We start from the raw sequence: 13,774 nt of genomic DNA on the forward strand, positions 1-13,774 counted from the left end.
CACCGCTAGCGATGGTAATATATAGTATGTTGGTGAACCGGCAAAATTTTACAACAACAACATAGTAATATCTGGTGATTAAAGTGCTCATAATACTGGTGGGAGCTTCGTCATTCATTGTGCAGAATGTCCAATCGTCTACTTGTATCATTTGACAGCCAGAAATGTCAAAGATTGGGACGCGAGCTAAAGTCGCCTAGTACCAAAGAAAATTACTGATAAAACATTCTATAGTATATCTATCATTGGTAACGGCTTTTTGCACATTAGGTGACAAATTAGTTATGATGTTTTTGTGGTTCCATCACCAAATAGTTTTGAAGAATGTTACTTGGCTACAGCAATTAACTGAACATAAATAGGGAATTACTCCACTTACTCCGTAAGATCGAGTACTTATCGATATTTTACTATTTAATGTTACACTATAGTTTGAATAATTGTTTTCTCAAGCAACAAAACAAAATGATTTTATATAGTTTTATTCTAACAATAATCTATAATATTTTATTTTTATCTTCTACATTTAATACAGTTTAATATTTACATTAATAATAACATATTTTGCTGAGTGGATAAAAATCTTCGTCCGTATCACATCGCCAGGCAATAAATATTAATCTTGATTTGTACTTGGGTAAGGAAACATCGTACCTTTATCTGTAAGAGTACAAACCAAAAACATATAATTGAATTTTCAAATTTGTGCACTGTGCGCTATGCATGTGTTTGCCTTGTGGTTACCTGAGGAGTTGTAAAAATTTCCACTAAGACTAGGTTTTGGTGGAAGCTTAGGTGTGCCTTCGGTTATGGGAAAGAAATCTTTCGGAGACGATTTCACTGGTAGCGCACTACTAACTATTGGTTGTGGAAAGCGTTGTTCATGGTGATGATGTTGTTGCTGCTGCTGTTGCTGTTGATGATGTGCCATTGCTGTTGTATAGGGATTTATAGAAGTAGAAACACCTGTTGCATGTTGTGCAATTGCTGTCGTTTTGTATCGATGATAAGGCGGTGCTGTTGAGTATGTATCGGATACTTGTACGCTGCTGGCTGGAATGTGTGGGGATATTGGCGTCATTGGTGTCATTGGAGATGTCGTTGTAGACGAGCTGAGGGCAGGCGATATGGCTTGATCATCCCACGTTGACACCGAAATTGAAGTACCAGCATTTAGATGACTTGCAGCGTTTGTTGGCTGCGAAAATTGAGGATATGACGGGCACTGAGATTGATTTCTTGTTAGAGAATATGATAATGACGTCGTCTCAGTTGCTGCATGCAATGCCACCGTTGCTGAAGTGTTCATCGACACAGATTGAGCACCACTGTTGGCACCCGTTGATGAACGCTTCTCACTGGCCAAATTGCGACGAATCATAATACTGCTTGTATTTGGTAGCAATAAATTGCTCCTACCATTAAATTCGTTTGTATGACTGCGATGACATGGAGCAACGGAAAAATGTAGCCTAGGCGGTATCGGTGGTGGGCTCAGCTCGCCGTCACGTGGTGGCAGCTGAAAAAAAAAAAACAAAAAAATAGTTTATTAAAACACCCTTTTTTATAATAAGGTATAGTTTTTATTTTAACAGTTGTTGTTGTACTTACAGTCGGTGCATCAGGCGCTTGTCTCTTCTGCGCTAAATCAGCACAACTCTCAGTGCGTTCCTTTCTACGTGGCGGCAATGGCGGCGGTACGGAACGATATTCAGTGGTAAGCGGGGAGGGGACATTCACATGCGGTGAAACAGGTAACGGAGAATTGCCCGATTCAATATCCGGCATTTGGGGACTTGCACTGCCCACATAGGCAACACTTACAGATGTTCCAGTATTAGTAGGACTGAAAGAGAATTATATTTATATTATTATATAGTAGTCCGATGGTTAGTATGAAAAGGACGTATGCAAAATTTAGGATTGATATCTCAAAAACTATGAGACTAGTTCTTATATATACAGACGAACGGACAGACAGACGGACATGGTTAAATCGATAAATGATCAGCGTGAACTAAATGCTGATCATTTATATTTATAATTAAAGGATCTCTGAAGTTCAAAAGAACTGGCTAATTTGGTACTGTGATGGTTGAAAGAAAGTTGAAAACACTTTTGCTATTACAACAGAACCGAAAAAGATATGAAAAGGTGCCTCGCAAACTTCATTAAAAAACAACGTGCCTCAAATTATGAAAACAAAATTAATGCTCATTATAAAACTATGCATCAGTTATCTCAACAACATGGCAGCAAATCGAATTTTAAGACAAAACACCAGCAACTTGTTCTGATGAGAGTTAAACTCGGCCATACAAAACTAACGCACTGACAACCTAATCCTTAATGAAATCCAAGGAACACTTTTTCAATAGATAAAATCTGGTCGATACTACTCGAACTTCCATATGCTATAATGAATTTCGTTTTTCTAACAATTCTTATGCCAAATTTGTCGGTCTGTGTATTTGCTTGGATTTCGATCCTCTGGTTGACGTTTTACAACTTAAAACATTTTCCTTGCAAGTTCGAGGCGCGTTGATTCTTGCAAGTTGCAGGAGTAAAAAATGTTCGGTTGCACCCGAACTTAGCCCTTTCTTGTTTTCTTTTTATTTCATATGACCCTGAAAGATGTTATTCTGTCAACGCGGAGACACCTGTGTTCCGAGGAAATGGCATCGTAACGGGGGTATTGAATATTTTCCTTTGACAAAATCTTTGTAAAATATGTATTCTTGAAATAATAAAAATTTTGATTAAAATATTACAATTTTTATATAAAAAAAATATTAACAATAGATCGTGTTTTGCTTGAGGAGAATTTATGTAACCACTTAATACAGCCTGTTCTGTGTACATAAAAATGAAAACAAGAACTCCACAAACACAATTGCCTTAGTATTGTACAGCTCTACTTCGTTTTTGATGTCCATCTAGTCAATCTAGTCTTAAACGGTATGACAACAAGAAAAAAATTCTTTTTATAGGTGCATTTCTTATAGCATAAATCTTTATCTTGATTTTGATAGGTCATTTTGAAAGGCTGCTATAAACTATTGGATCTTTTTAGGATCTTTCTGAACAATATGTTCGGAGACTGAAGTGGTGCCTTAGAAAATAATCTGTGAAAAATTTCGTGAAGATAACTTGTCAATTAAAAAAGTTTTCCATCCAAGGATTTGTTTTTGCGCTATACAAGTATGTTATAGTGATTTATATCTGCGTTTCCGACAAATGAACAGATTCCTAGTGAGAAAAGGACATGTTAAAAATTTTTGATCGAAATCTCAAAATCCACTCAACTACATGTTTTATAAGGTAAAGAGAGAAATCGGTTCCTTTTTCCTTACTCTCCGGATAATTTGTTAAAGTTACGCCTTTGTGAAGGCTCTAGACCGGCTTAACCTCTGTTTCTGCTCCTAACCTCCTAAGACATCGTTCACATATAATAGACTAATATAATACCACAGACGTGCCTAGTACTGATTGTCATCTGATTGTGCCTTATATTCGTTCGGAGAAAGAAAATATTTTGGCTTATAAAAATTGAACTCACCTAAAATGATTGGAGCTAAATCTGTGTGGATGTGGTGGCGCATTTTGGAATGGTGTACGCGTATTTGTCGTATTGACATCGGTTCCTGGACTAACTACTCTCAATAATGGCGACGATTGCGTAGTTTCTTCGCCGGCATGTTCACTCAGCACAGTATTGTGCTTTAATGGTTGCTTGTGCGGTGACTGATGCGTTACATATAAACCATCAATTGTGTTCCATACATTATCTAAACGTGTTGGTGCCATTTCACCAAACGATGGTGTGAATGATGTCTTTTCTGTGCCGCTAGCGCACGCTCCAGTCTCGCCACTCCAGGCATTCGGTCCAGCCGATGTCGAGCTTATCGACGAGTTTGACTTTTTCGGTAGCTGTGGTGCCGTTGTGTGCGCACCATCCTCCCCATTGGGATATTGAAATTCATTTTTAACCACAGCTTCAGTACCATGACCAGCATGACTGCCACCGATGGCATTGTGCGTCCACAATTGTGCTTCTCCATTGCGTTCGAGCGTATGCGTACTCGTCCCGCACGTTTGTGCATTTGTGTTTGCATGTGTGTGTGTGCTCACATGTGAATTATAACTAATTGGGCTATGTTGATCAGCCAGCGCGCCAGTACTCATACTGCTACTACTTGAATGCGACGAATTGCGTGCACCAAATAGGGATGAGGGTTGCAATAAGGAATTACCGCTTGAATTACCGCTTACATTACCGCCGCCTACACTGTTGTTGTGGCTAGTGTTGTTTTGTCGGCGCGGTTTGATGCCCGGCGATTTTAGGGTGATTGCGGCCCATTTACGTGGCTAGTGGGAAAAAAATTTGGTTTAAGTCACACATTGCATACAAAGTTTAGATTAGAGTTTGTAACGCGATTATTTTTATATTACTCACAAATTTAGGTGCTTGCTTGCAACCGCGTGGTTCTATGCGTAGACTGGCATGATACAAATAATTTGATATTTCCGTGTCAGTCATACCCTTGAATGGATCCAAATTTTCTAAGAAATTCTATATGAAGAGAAATGTGTATAAAAATTTGTTCATATTTGTAATTATAATTACTTTTTGTTGAAAAAGAAAATGTGTACACTAACCCGTATTTTTGTATCGGTCGATAGACAGTATGGTTGATTTTGATAAAGCAGTATCTCTCCAATTATTTCGGACACTTTTCGACGTTTGGAGAAATTTATAAGCTCAGTATTTGGTAAAAAATCTGGATTGCCTTCTTCCAAATGTAAAATATTGGTGAGGTAACGACCGAAAAATGGCACACATGGCGGATTTATAGAGCGTAAACGTTCTTGATACTTTTTCAAGCGGCCATCATTCGGTTCCCAGCATTCTTCTAGGAATTTCTCATAACGTGCTGGTAAACCTTGAAATGTTAACTTCAAACGGTACACAGATGCGCTCCCCATTGCAGCAGTGATCGAAAGTATGCCATTAAAATTATTTAATTCTAGCATGACCATCATCACTTCAATGGCACGCGCAACTATGGCAACACGCTCTTCATAATTTTCCGCCTCCGTTATGGACTTCTCAATCCAACGTGTAACATTTGTGGTGTGTTTCATAATCTTCAGTAAATTTGGACTTTTCACATCTTTATCTTTTTTGGTCCACGGTGAACCAACTAGCTCGGATGGTTTCACATTCTTATATAACTCAAATTCGAGTAATGTCAATTGCCGTGCTAACTCTAATGGATGTAAAGTTAACAAATTAATTTCAGATTCAGGAACATTGAGATGATGTTCAATTGGTGGCGGACTATTGCCGTAAGCAAAAGTTATAGGTTTATGGCTTTGCTCTTGATCGTTCTTTGTTAAAAGAGGAAAAGAGTAGACTTTAGTGAAAAAAATGTAACTTCTAATGGAGCGTACTTACCTTGCGTTGAACGATTTTCAAAACAGAATCCACCCACTTTCGCATTGATTTGCCATTCACTAAACCCAAGAATTTTTCCAGCTCTTCCAATAGTGTTGGATCCTTTTCAAAGTCATAAAAGTGATGATCCACCCAGTGACGCAGCACATTTAACACACGAAACTGTACTGGCTGCACATATTCTTTGCGATAGCGTTTGTAGTCTTCTCGTTGCGAATTCTTATGCAACTTATCTGTATCACAATTCAATGCATCCTTATCATTACCCTGTACATTATCCTGATATACCAAACTCGGATCAGGTATATTGAAACGTTCTATTAGTAACGTTAACAAATTGCGTGGTGTGCAAAAATAGCGATATGTAGTCAGGAATGTGCGCACGAACATTGGATCGGCATAAATGTGATAGGTCAATCTTTCGATTAGTTTGTACAGTGTGGCGCCCTATGAATAAGCAACAAAAAATATGAGGCTAATTATACGCAAATATGGCAATATTAATTTGTGCTACCTTTATTTGTGGCACACCGGCACTTTCACGCTCCTCCAAGACGATATTTTCTGGACTATCAGGTTCGGCGAATTTGTATATTTCCGGACTAGGCATGCGCAGCGGATGTTTTTTCTCAATATCCAATAATATACTATCAAGTATGCGGTCCAACATGGATTTTGTATTAACCATTATTAAATCGGCCATCCAGTCGTTTTTGTGTTGAGAATTACGTGCGGTGAGTATAACTGGCGGTTGTACGCGAGGCTCTATTTCAAATGAATGTTTTAACTCTTCCGTGTCGGCACGATCATTGATTTCAACGCGTCGCATAAAAAACTTCTCCTTTACGCGATAGTCAAAATAGGGTGCACCATTAGAGGTGGCTTGTCGTTTTGTATTCGCTTTACAGAGGACCATGAGACCATCAAATAAATAAACTTTACGTTCAGCGGTCCGTTTGCCGGAACCCAATTTACCGAGAAAGTCATCTGTAATTTTAGTTGAGAAAAGTTATATTAGTAGATATACATAAAAAATAATTAATATATATACCTCTAATAAATTCATTGCAATTTTGTCCCACATCTTTATCCCAATGTTCAACTGAGTTTTGTAGTTCTCTTGTGCGCTCTATAGCTAATTGGCGACGAGCGCGGCTACTCAATGGCACGTGAGTTTCTCTGAATGTTTGTAAATTATAATTATTGTGTGATTTAATGATAAAATATAAATATAAAATTAAAATAAATAAATTTCAATTTAAAATGAATAGATATATTTGAAAAATAATTAAGAATGTTATAAAAAAAAATGCTACAACATGGCGAACAATTTTTATTTTAAATGATATTAATGTATTTTTATAAAAGGGTATTTTAAGTTTGTCACCAAATTCGTAAAGCCTGGAATAAAAATTTAGTGTGACGGGTTGAGCTAATTTAGCTCATTTGAAAGAACCACTGTTATTGGCCAACTATAGCAAATGTGGTAGCTGTCATACAAACTGAACGTTAAAATATAGTTCCTGTATGAAAAATTTTAGACATTAGTACGAATTTTGCATGGATTATTTTCCAACATAAAAGTAAATTCGATACAAATTGTTCACATCAGTCCCAGTCTTGTTTAAGAATAAAACTTTTTTTAATATTTAATAAAATTTTAAATGACGTATATTTTCAAAAATTTACTAAATCCCACAATTCTGTAATTAGCAACAAATATTTTTTGTGGGCTGTCGAGGTGAGGTTATGATTGTCGTCGGCAACGGAAGCAGCCTCAAATTACATAAAAGTAACATTACTCACGAAATAATAATTAAAATAATAATAATATTTATAACAAAATTTAGAAACGCTAGATTTAAAAAAAATTTTAATTTGAATTTAATACTTTTATAATCATTTTAAAAATCTTTACTTTTGTGCGTACAAAGACTATTAAGATTATTTGAACCATTCAAAACAATTACATAACTAATCAATTAATCAAAACATCTACCTTAGCTAAGCCATATTACATTTATTAGTAGGGATGATTCCCAGTTCCTTGTTGAATACTTCTTGGACATAATTAAAATAGTGTAAATGCCTTAAAATTATTGATTTCAACTTTATTAATGCAACAATGAATTTATTAAGGTTGGAAAGTTGATTAATTTGAACGAAGTTTATTTCGGTACAATTCAATTAATTACTTTGAGCTCTACGTTGTTTTCCAAGCCAGTATATATGAAAACTCTTTATGAAAATATGATTATTCGCTTCATTTGAAATGAGGAAAAATATCACTGAAATGTAGTCGGCCAACTATCGATATAAGTACATTTATCGCAAAAATGGTGTTTAAAAATTTACAGCTGATAAATAAAAAAATTAATACCACATTTAGGTATAGTTGGAAGTTAATTTTAAAATTTTGCTAATAGAATTTGTGCTTCATTGTAAAATAATTCCACTATTAATTATCGGTGAAATAAATTTAAATTAAATATGTATATACACATAATATGTTTTAATAGATTTTACTTACTTAGGTAGACTACCCAATATGCTTTCGAGTTCACTTTGTAAAGGACATAATAGACCTTGCACTTGTTTGAAGCTTTCTATATCATCCTCAGAACGACTAAGCTCCCTTAGCACGTTTATGTAATCGAAGTAAACAAAAGCATGCGAAACCGGCACTAAAAGTAATTTAGGAAGATAATACTTAACAGCATCACGAAATCCATGTCCAGCTGACATTAGCGACTTTGCCTAAACAAATAAAATAATCAATTCATACATTAATTAATCATAATTCTTTTAAAATATATATGCATATACTCACATCTGTTCTAGCTAATAGCGTTTGAAGTGCTTCTTTTGATTTTGGCGAAGTCACTTCATTGGCATATTTCGAATACACATGCAATTCCTCGCCCTCTGCCAATTCCTCAAAGCAACTACCGACACAAGGTGTGCTCTGCTCTTGTGACATCTCTATAACATCTTCCAATGAGCCCAGTAACGTTACAGTTACTTCATAAATATCGATTATATTTGAAAATATAGGCTCCAGTTCTTTGGGATCGCGTACAATTTTGGCCAACTCCTCGCGGAAAACACGTATTATCATATGCAAATCACGTTGATACTGTTTTTCATCATTAATGAGATCTTTTACCACCTCTTCATATGTGGTACTAGCACGTTGTGCTGGTAGTGTTGGAAGTGTTATTGCTAAGCTACTTGATTTCATCTCATTTGGTGAGAACAAATCTGTTAGCACCTTATCAGCGCACATTGCTACTTCAATGTCTTCTTTTGTGATTTCCACATGCTTTATTTTTCGCACATAATTGCCGGCTAATTTCAATATATCTGCAGATATATACTCTAATATTGCCACCAGGAACACAGACACATTGCTGTCGATTTTGTATAGAAGCACATCCTGTTATAGAAAATTATATATAATTACTAATTAATTAATTAAAAATTAATAAAAGGCAAAGTACAATGAAAAGATATTTTAATTAAATAATGTTTTAAACATTAGTATTGCTTAAAAAACATTGTGCAATGATGTAACTACGTATTTTCAAAATTAGTAATATCAGTCTATGAGATTCGTTCTTAGTATGGTGGCGGTAAGGCATTTCGGAAAAGTAGTATATCGTCCAACAAAAAAGTTTTTCAAACAAAGACATATTTTTGATCGAATATTTGTATTGCAGCTATATGCTATAATGATGAGCCTTCCGGCTGTTCCGTCAGCTATGGGTAGAAAAGGGTATATGCAAAAATTACTAGTTCGCTTATATACAGATATATATTTATATGTAAATATTTTATTGGGTCCGGTGTTATTTTCTGGATGTTACAAACTCCGTGGCAAACTTAATAAACACTGTGCAGGGTATTACTAATGCAATGCTATTTTCAAAAAATTTAACTGCTTTAACATGAGTCATAAATATATTGTGTTTTAATCTTCAGTATGTTAGTCACAGACAACTCAGTCGGCAATAAAAAATACGTAGTATGTATTTAGAATTGATGCTTTTTCTAAAATAACTTACTTCAATTTTTAATATAACTTTCAAATTTAATATAAATTGTAACCTTTTGCAACATGGTGTGTACTCTGTCCGTTGGTAGTACACATTTTTTCTTTTTGGAGGAAACCGTTTCCCTAGCTTCACTTAAAGCCCATTGGTCAATTGGATATGGAAATGATTTCTTCGCCTTTTCTTCCACGTCCTACGATAAATATGTATTGTTATTATTATATTAATTAATTAGTTTAACAAGTGTATACACTTTACCTGTACAGTGTGGGGCAGTGGCTTGGCGCATAACATTGCTAAAATGCGCAAGCAAAGTGTTTCCACAAACAGAAGTGCATCTTCTTTGGCCGATAAGCGTGGGTGCACTTGGTCTAGCACCTTTTAAGAGTAATTTTCGTTTTTAAATTACATATATATTTTGTTGTATATTGACCGCACATATTTGTTGTACAAACCTTTCTCAGGGACGGTATAAATAATCCTTTCCAGCGCACAGCATTTTCGCTCTTTGTGAAATCGTAGCCATCATCATCGCAGTTGCTGCTACAGGCATGCTGAGACGAAAACATTTCAATTTTCTGATCGTGCAGCTAACACCAATAACAACCTCCACAACCTACACTGTTTGGGTTTTCTATGTACCCCCGTCACAATAGGAAATTGAGAACAATTTATCAAACAGGAGATGGTCTATTTGCACTACACGCCATTGTAGTTATATTTATGAATGTGGCTGAAAATTGTATCTTGTATACGAAATTTTTACCACCAAGTATTAAATTTATGGTCTAATTATTATTGTATGCACTTATACCGAATGCTGATTACAATATTTTTTCTTTTGTGTTTAGCTTTAAATAAACTACAGGGACCCCTTGGTCCACACAATGAGAGATTAATATCCAAAATATTTTTTCTCTACGACACACTCAGACGATGTATAAGAAAATCAAATCTCTTTACAAAAACGAGTATTGAATTTAATAATTGTGACAGTCTCGAATATCGATTCTACTTCCACTCAATTCACAATGATTACCAATACTACATTTTTTCGGGTTCGGCCGACGAAAAGTATTAAGGATTTGTGGGAAAAAAATAAAATAGGGAGTAATAAAATTTAAAAGCTAGAATTAAAAATAAAAGAACTTATATAGCTGTGAAAAAATAATAATATTTTTTCTCTTCAATTACTCATAATTTGGTCCCCTAGATTAAATTTTTATTTGAATATCTACTGCTATTTACAATTTCAGTGAATCTGTAAACGTAATGCGTTCGCAAAACTTTAACATAATATACGTATACCGGGTGCCTTCTAAATACATATCCTAGTGAACCATTCACAAAATATTAGGAAATAAAAGGGGGTTTCATATCAAAATGATTAATGTGAATTTACTTATTTATGAAAAATTGGTCGAATAAAAACATTGATAAAGTTTTATAAATTTTTGTAACATCATTTGTAAAACCACATTATGACAGTTTTTAAACTTTATACAAACAGTGTTAAATAAAATAACTCAATTGCTCATAATAACTTTAGTTATCATGTTATCGATTTACAAAGTTTATTTTATATTTACCCAGAGTGGAGGAAATTTTTAAACTTTAAATTTGAATTATGTATCACTTTAGGTATTTATAAATACATTTTTAAGTAATTTAAAGTTAAAACTCTGGAATAACTAATTAACTCCGCGGAAACTCTAATAATTGTGCTATTTTGAGTGGATGTGTTTGCGGAAAGTAATATTTAAAAAACGTTTATTTTCAACAGTTATAATACAAACATATTCTGATAAATACTATACAACGCCAACTAATGTTAAATAGACGTAGACGTAGACCATTAATTAAGAACCTAATCACAATATTTGCCTTCTTTAGGCAAAACAAATCAGAGTTTATCCGCTTCCGATTATTATGCCCCATATGTAGTAAATGTAAAAGAGAGTTACGTCTTGGTTCTTATATAATGTTGTCTCTATATTTTAACATTCTACGACTTAATTTTCCCAGTTGATTATCAAAGCAATGAGTTAAAAAAATATTAATGATATAATATTATTATTCTTTATCTGAAGTTGCATCTGTTGTCAGTATCACCTTAACCTAATCGAGATAGATATAGGCATAGACTAAGTGATTCGCGTTTAAAGCATGCAAGGATATTTTACTCTCCATTTAAATTGATATTTTTTTAATTACCGTCAATTGGAGCACGGGGCCCGTAGCATTTGCTACTATTGCTACATGGCTAATCCGGCAATGGGTTTTAGTTTGACATATTTTACAGCCATTGCAAATGCGTGTGTTTGTTGTTGTGCCGGTGCACCGGCAAGGGTTTTGCAAGAGGAAGAGTATACCCTTAATGATTTTCGTGTTTCACACTTTTTGTCGTAGGTATAAAGCACATACATATATAGGCCAGATCCTCACGGTTGACGGTTTGCACCTTAAGGTATTTCTCTGCCTTTGATTCTTGCAAGTTGCAAAAGTATAAAATGTTCGGTTTCACCCGAACTTTGCCCTTCTTTACTTGTATTATCTTATTATTTATTGTTATAGCATCCATACCACAATAAATACAGTTTAAATTTATTTGTTATTATTAAGTTATTATACCCTTCACAAATAAACAAATTTCCATACAAGAACTTGGCCTTGATCGTTAAGTTTGTTGTCAATTATTCTTATATGCATATACATACTTAAAAATGTATTACTATTTCGTTATCTACTCGCATAACGTCCTAATCACAGTACGGAAAGACAGTTATTAGTCTATTCGCGCAGATGGTGCTAACGGAGGTATTTTTAACAAAATTATCAATTTCTGTTTTCAAATAAATTTCAAAAATATATATTTATTTCGGCCGACATGATTGTTTGTCGAAAAATGCACCAAAAACGTTAATCAGACAAAATTTGTGTTAACACCACCACCAAGATGATCATCGCGGTATAGTATTCGTGCACATATTAGTGGTACTCATTTAACGTCGCAAACTTGTGACATTTATTGCAAACTTCGCAAAATGGCAATATACCAAAACAGCTGTTCATTTTTACATGCATATACATACATTGTATATCATAAATTTCTACCAACGAAAAGCGTTTTTTGAGTGGTAACTGAATATAAATAGATTGCAAATACACAAAATCATCAAAATGTAAATTTTGCGAGAACGAGTGCAGCCGCGGTGAAAGCTAGAAAGCTGAACAATTTGTGTACTATTGATTTGGACAATAATCATAAACCATGCCAAATTTCGTGAAGATATCTCGACAGATAACAAAGTTGTCCATTCAAAAACTTGTCTCTGTTCGTTCAGTTTGTAGGGCAGCCAAATGCTAGAGTGAACCGATATTGGCGGTACCGATGATATGATCAACTACTTGTAGAGAAAAGGATGTATGCAAAATTTCAGATCGATATATCAAAAAATGAAGGACGCTGATCACTTATGTATACATATTTTTTTATGTATAATTATTACAAGCCTTGGCTGGCAAGGCCTTTGGTGCCTTCAGCATATGTTGGATTTTTTGGAGCGCCATTCGCTATATCGATATATTAGACATTTTCGACGTAATATTAATAAACCCACATCTCGTTACCAGTTCTCCGCTTCGTTGTCAAGCATATTTTTGCAAACTCTTCTCGAAGTCCTTTTTGCAAAAGATTCAAGTCTTTTAACACAAGTGTCGTACTGACATGCTACATACCCAAAAAATTAATCAAAATGTGTTGAGTCGATCCGTGGGGGATTGACGACTCGCATGAGGTAAGTTTTCGATGACTACGACTTTCAATGTGAGCTTTGTGCCACTCAAATATTTATGTTCGTGATAAAGTAGACTCTTCTTCCGTAACCGTAATTCCAATTTTAAAGAAAATCAATTGCGCGGAGTTCGTATGTACCTGCCCGGGTGAAAATTGATATTTATATATATATGTATGTATATTAGGGTCATTCAAAAATTTTTTTTTTCCAATTGGTACTCGCAAAAATAGGTTCCTAGACACCTCTAAGAAAGCCTCTCCAAATATGAGATTTTAATTGTAACGGGAAGGTCCTCCGCCTAACGGTTTTCTATTTTTTCTTATTATCAGATAGAAAAATTTATATCTCGCTTCCAACTACTTAAAAAAATATCTTGTTAATTAGGTTTTGTAGGAAATGTAATGCTCTAAAATATGGTCTCTTATGTTTTTTTCGTAAACCCAACCGTTTAAAATATATTAACGGTT

General features: G+C 34.6%; 1 protein-coding gene across 1 annotated transcript; it reads right to left on the minus strand.

Moving 5' to 3' along the window:
• Positions 1-466: 466 nt before the first annotated feature.
• LOC105223728 (protein son of sevenless) lies at positions 467-10,548 on the minus strand. The gene is made up of 14 exons (XM_011201530.4): positions 9,966-10,548; positions 9,769-9,888; positions 9,566-9,703; positions 8,289-8,894; positions 7,989-8,215; positions 6,510-6,637; positions 5,973-6,445; positions 5,459-5,905; positions 4,660-5,391; positions 4,457-4,573; positions 3,560-4,368; positions 1,612-1,846; positions 745-1,519; positions 467-660 (listed from the first exon to the last, which is right to left on the minus strand). Exons 1-14 carry the CDS (start codon positions 10,077-10,079, stop codon positions 617-619), a joined length of 4,965 nt encoding a protein of 1,654 aa, XP_011199832.2. The 5' UTR covers positions 10,080-10,548; the 3' UTR covers positions 467-616.
• Positions 10,549-13,774: the final 3,226 nt, after the last annotated feature.

Source organism: Bactrocera dorsalis, chromosome 1 (genome assembly GCF_023373825.1).
Source record: "Bactrocera dorsalis isolate Fly_Bdor chromosome 1, ASM2337382v1, whole genome shotgun sequence".
Lineage (NCBI taxonomy): Eukaryota > Metazoa > Arthropoda > Insecta > Diptera > Tephritidae > Bactrocera > Bactrocera dorsalis.

Bases quoted from the DNA above. Each gene is read 5' to 3' on its own strand.
- LOC105223728 (XM_011201530.4), bottom strand. From the start codon at position 10,079: ATGTTTTCGTCTCAGCATGCCTGTAGCAGCAACTGCGATGATGATGGC. The intron at 8,895-9,565 runs GTTACAATTTAT...TTTCTATAACAG, and splicing joins TACACACCATGTTGCAAAAG to GATGTGCTTCTATACAAAAT. The intron at 6,638-7,988 runs GTAAGTAAAATC...ACAAACATTCAG, and splicing joins ATATTGGGTAGTCTACCTAA to AGAAACTCACGTGCCATTGA.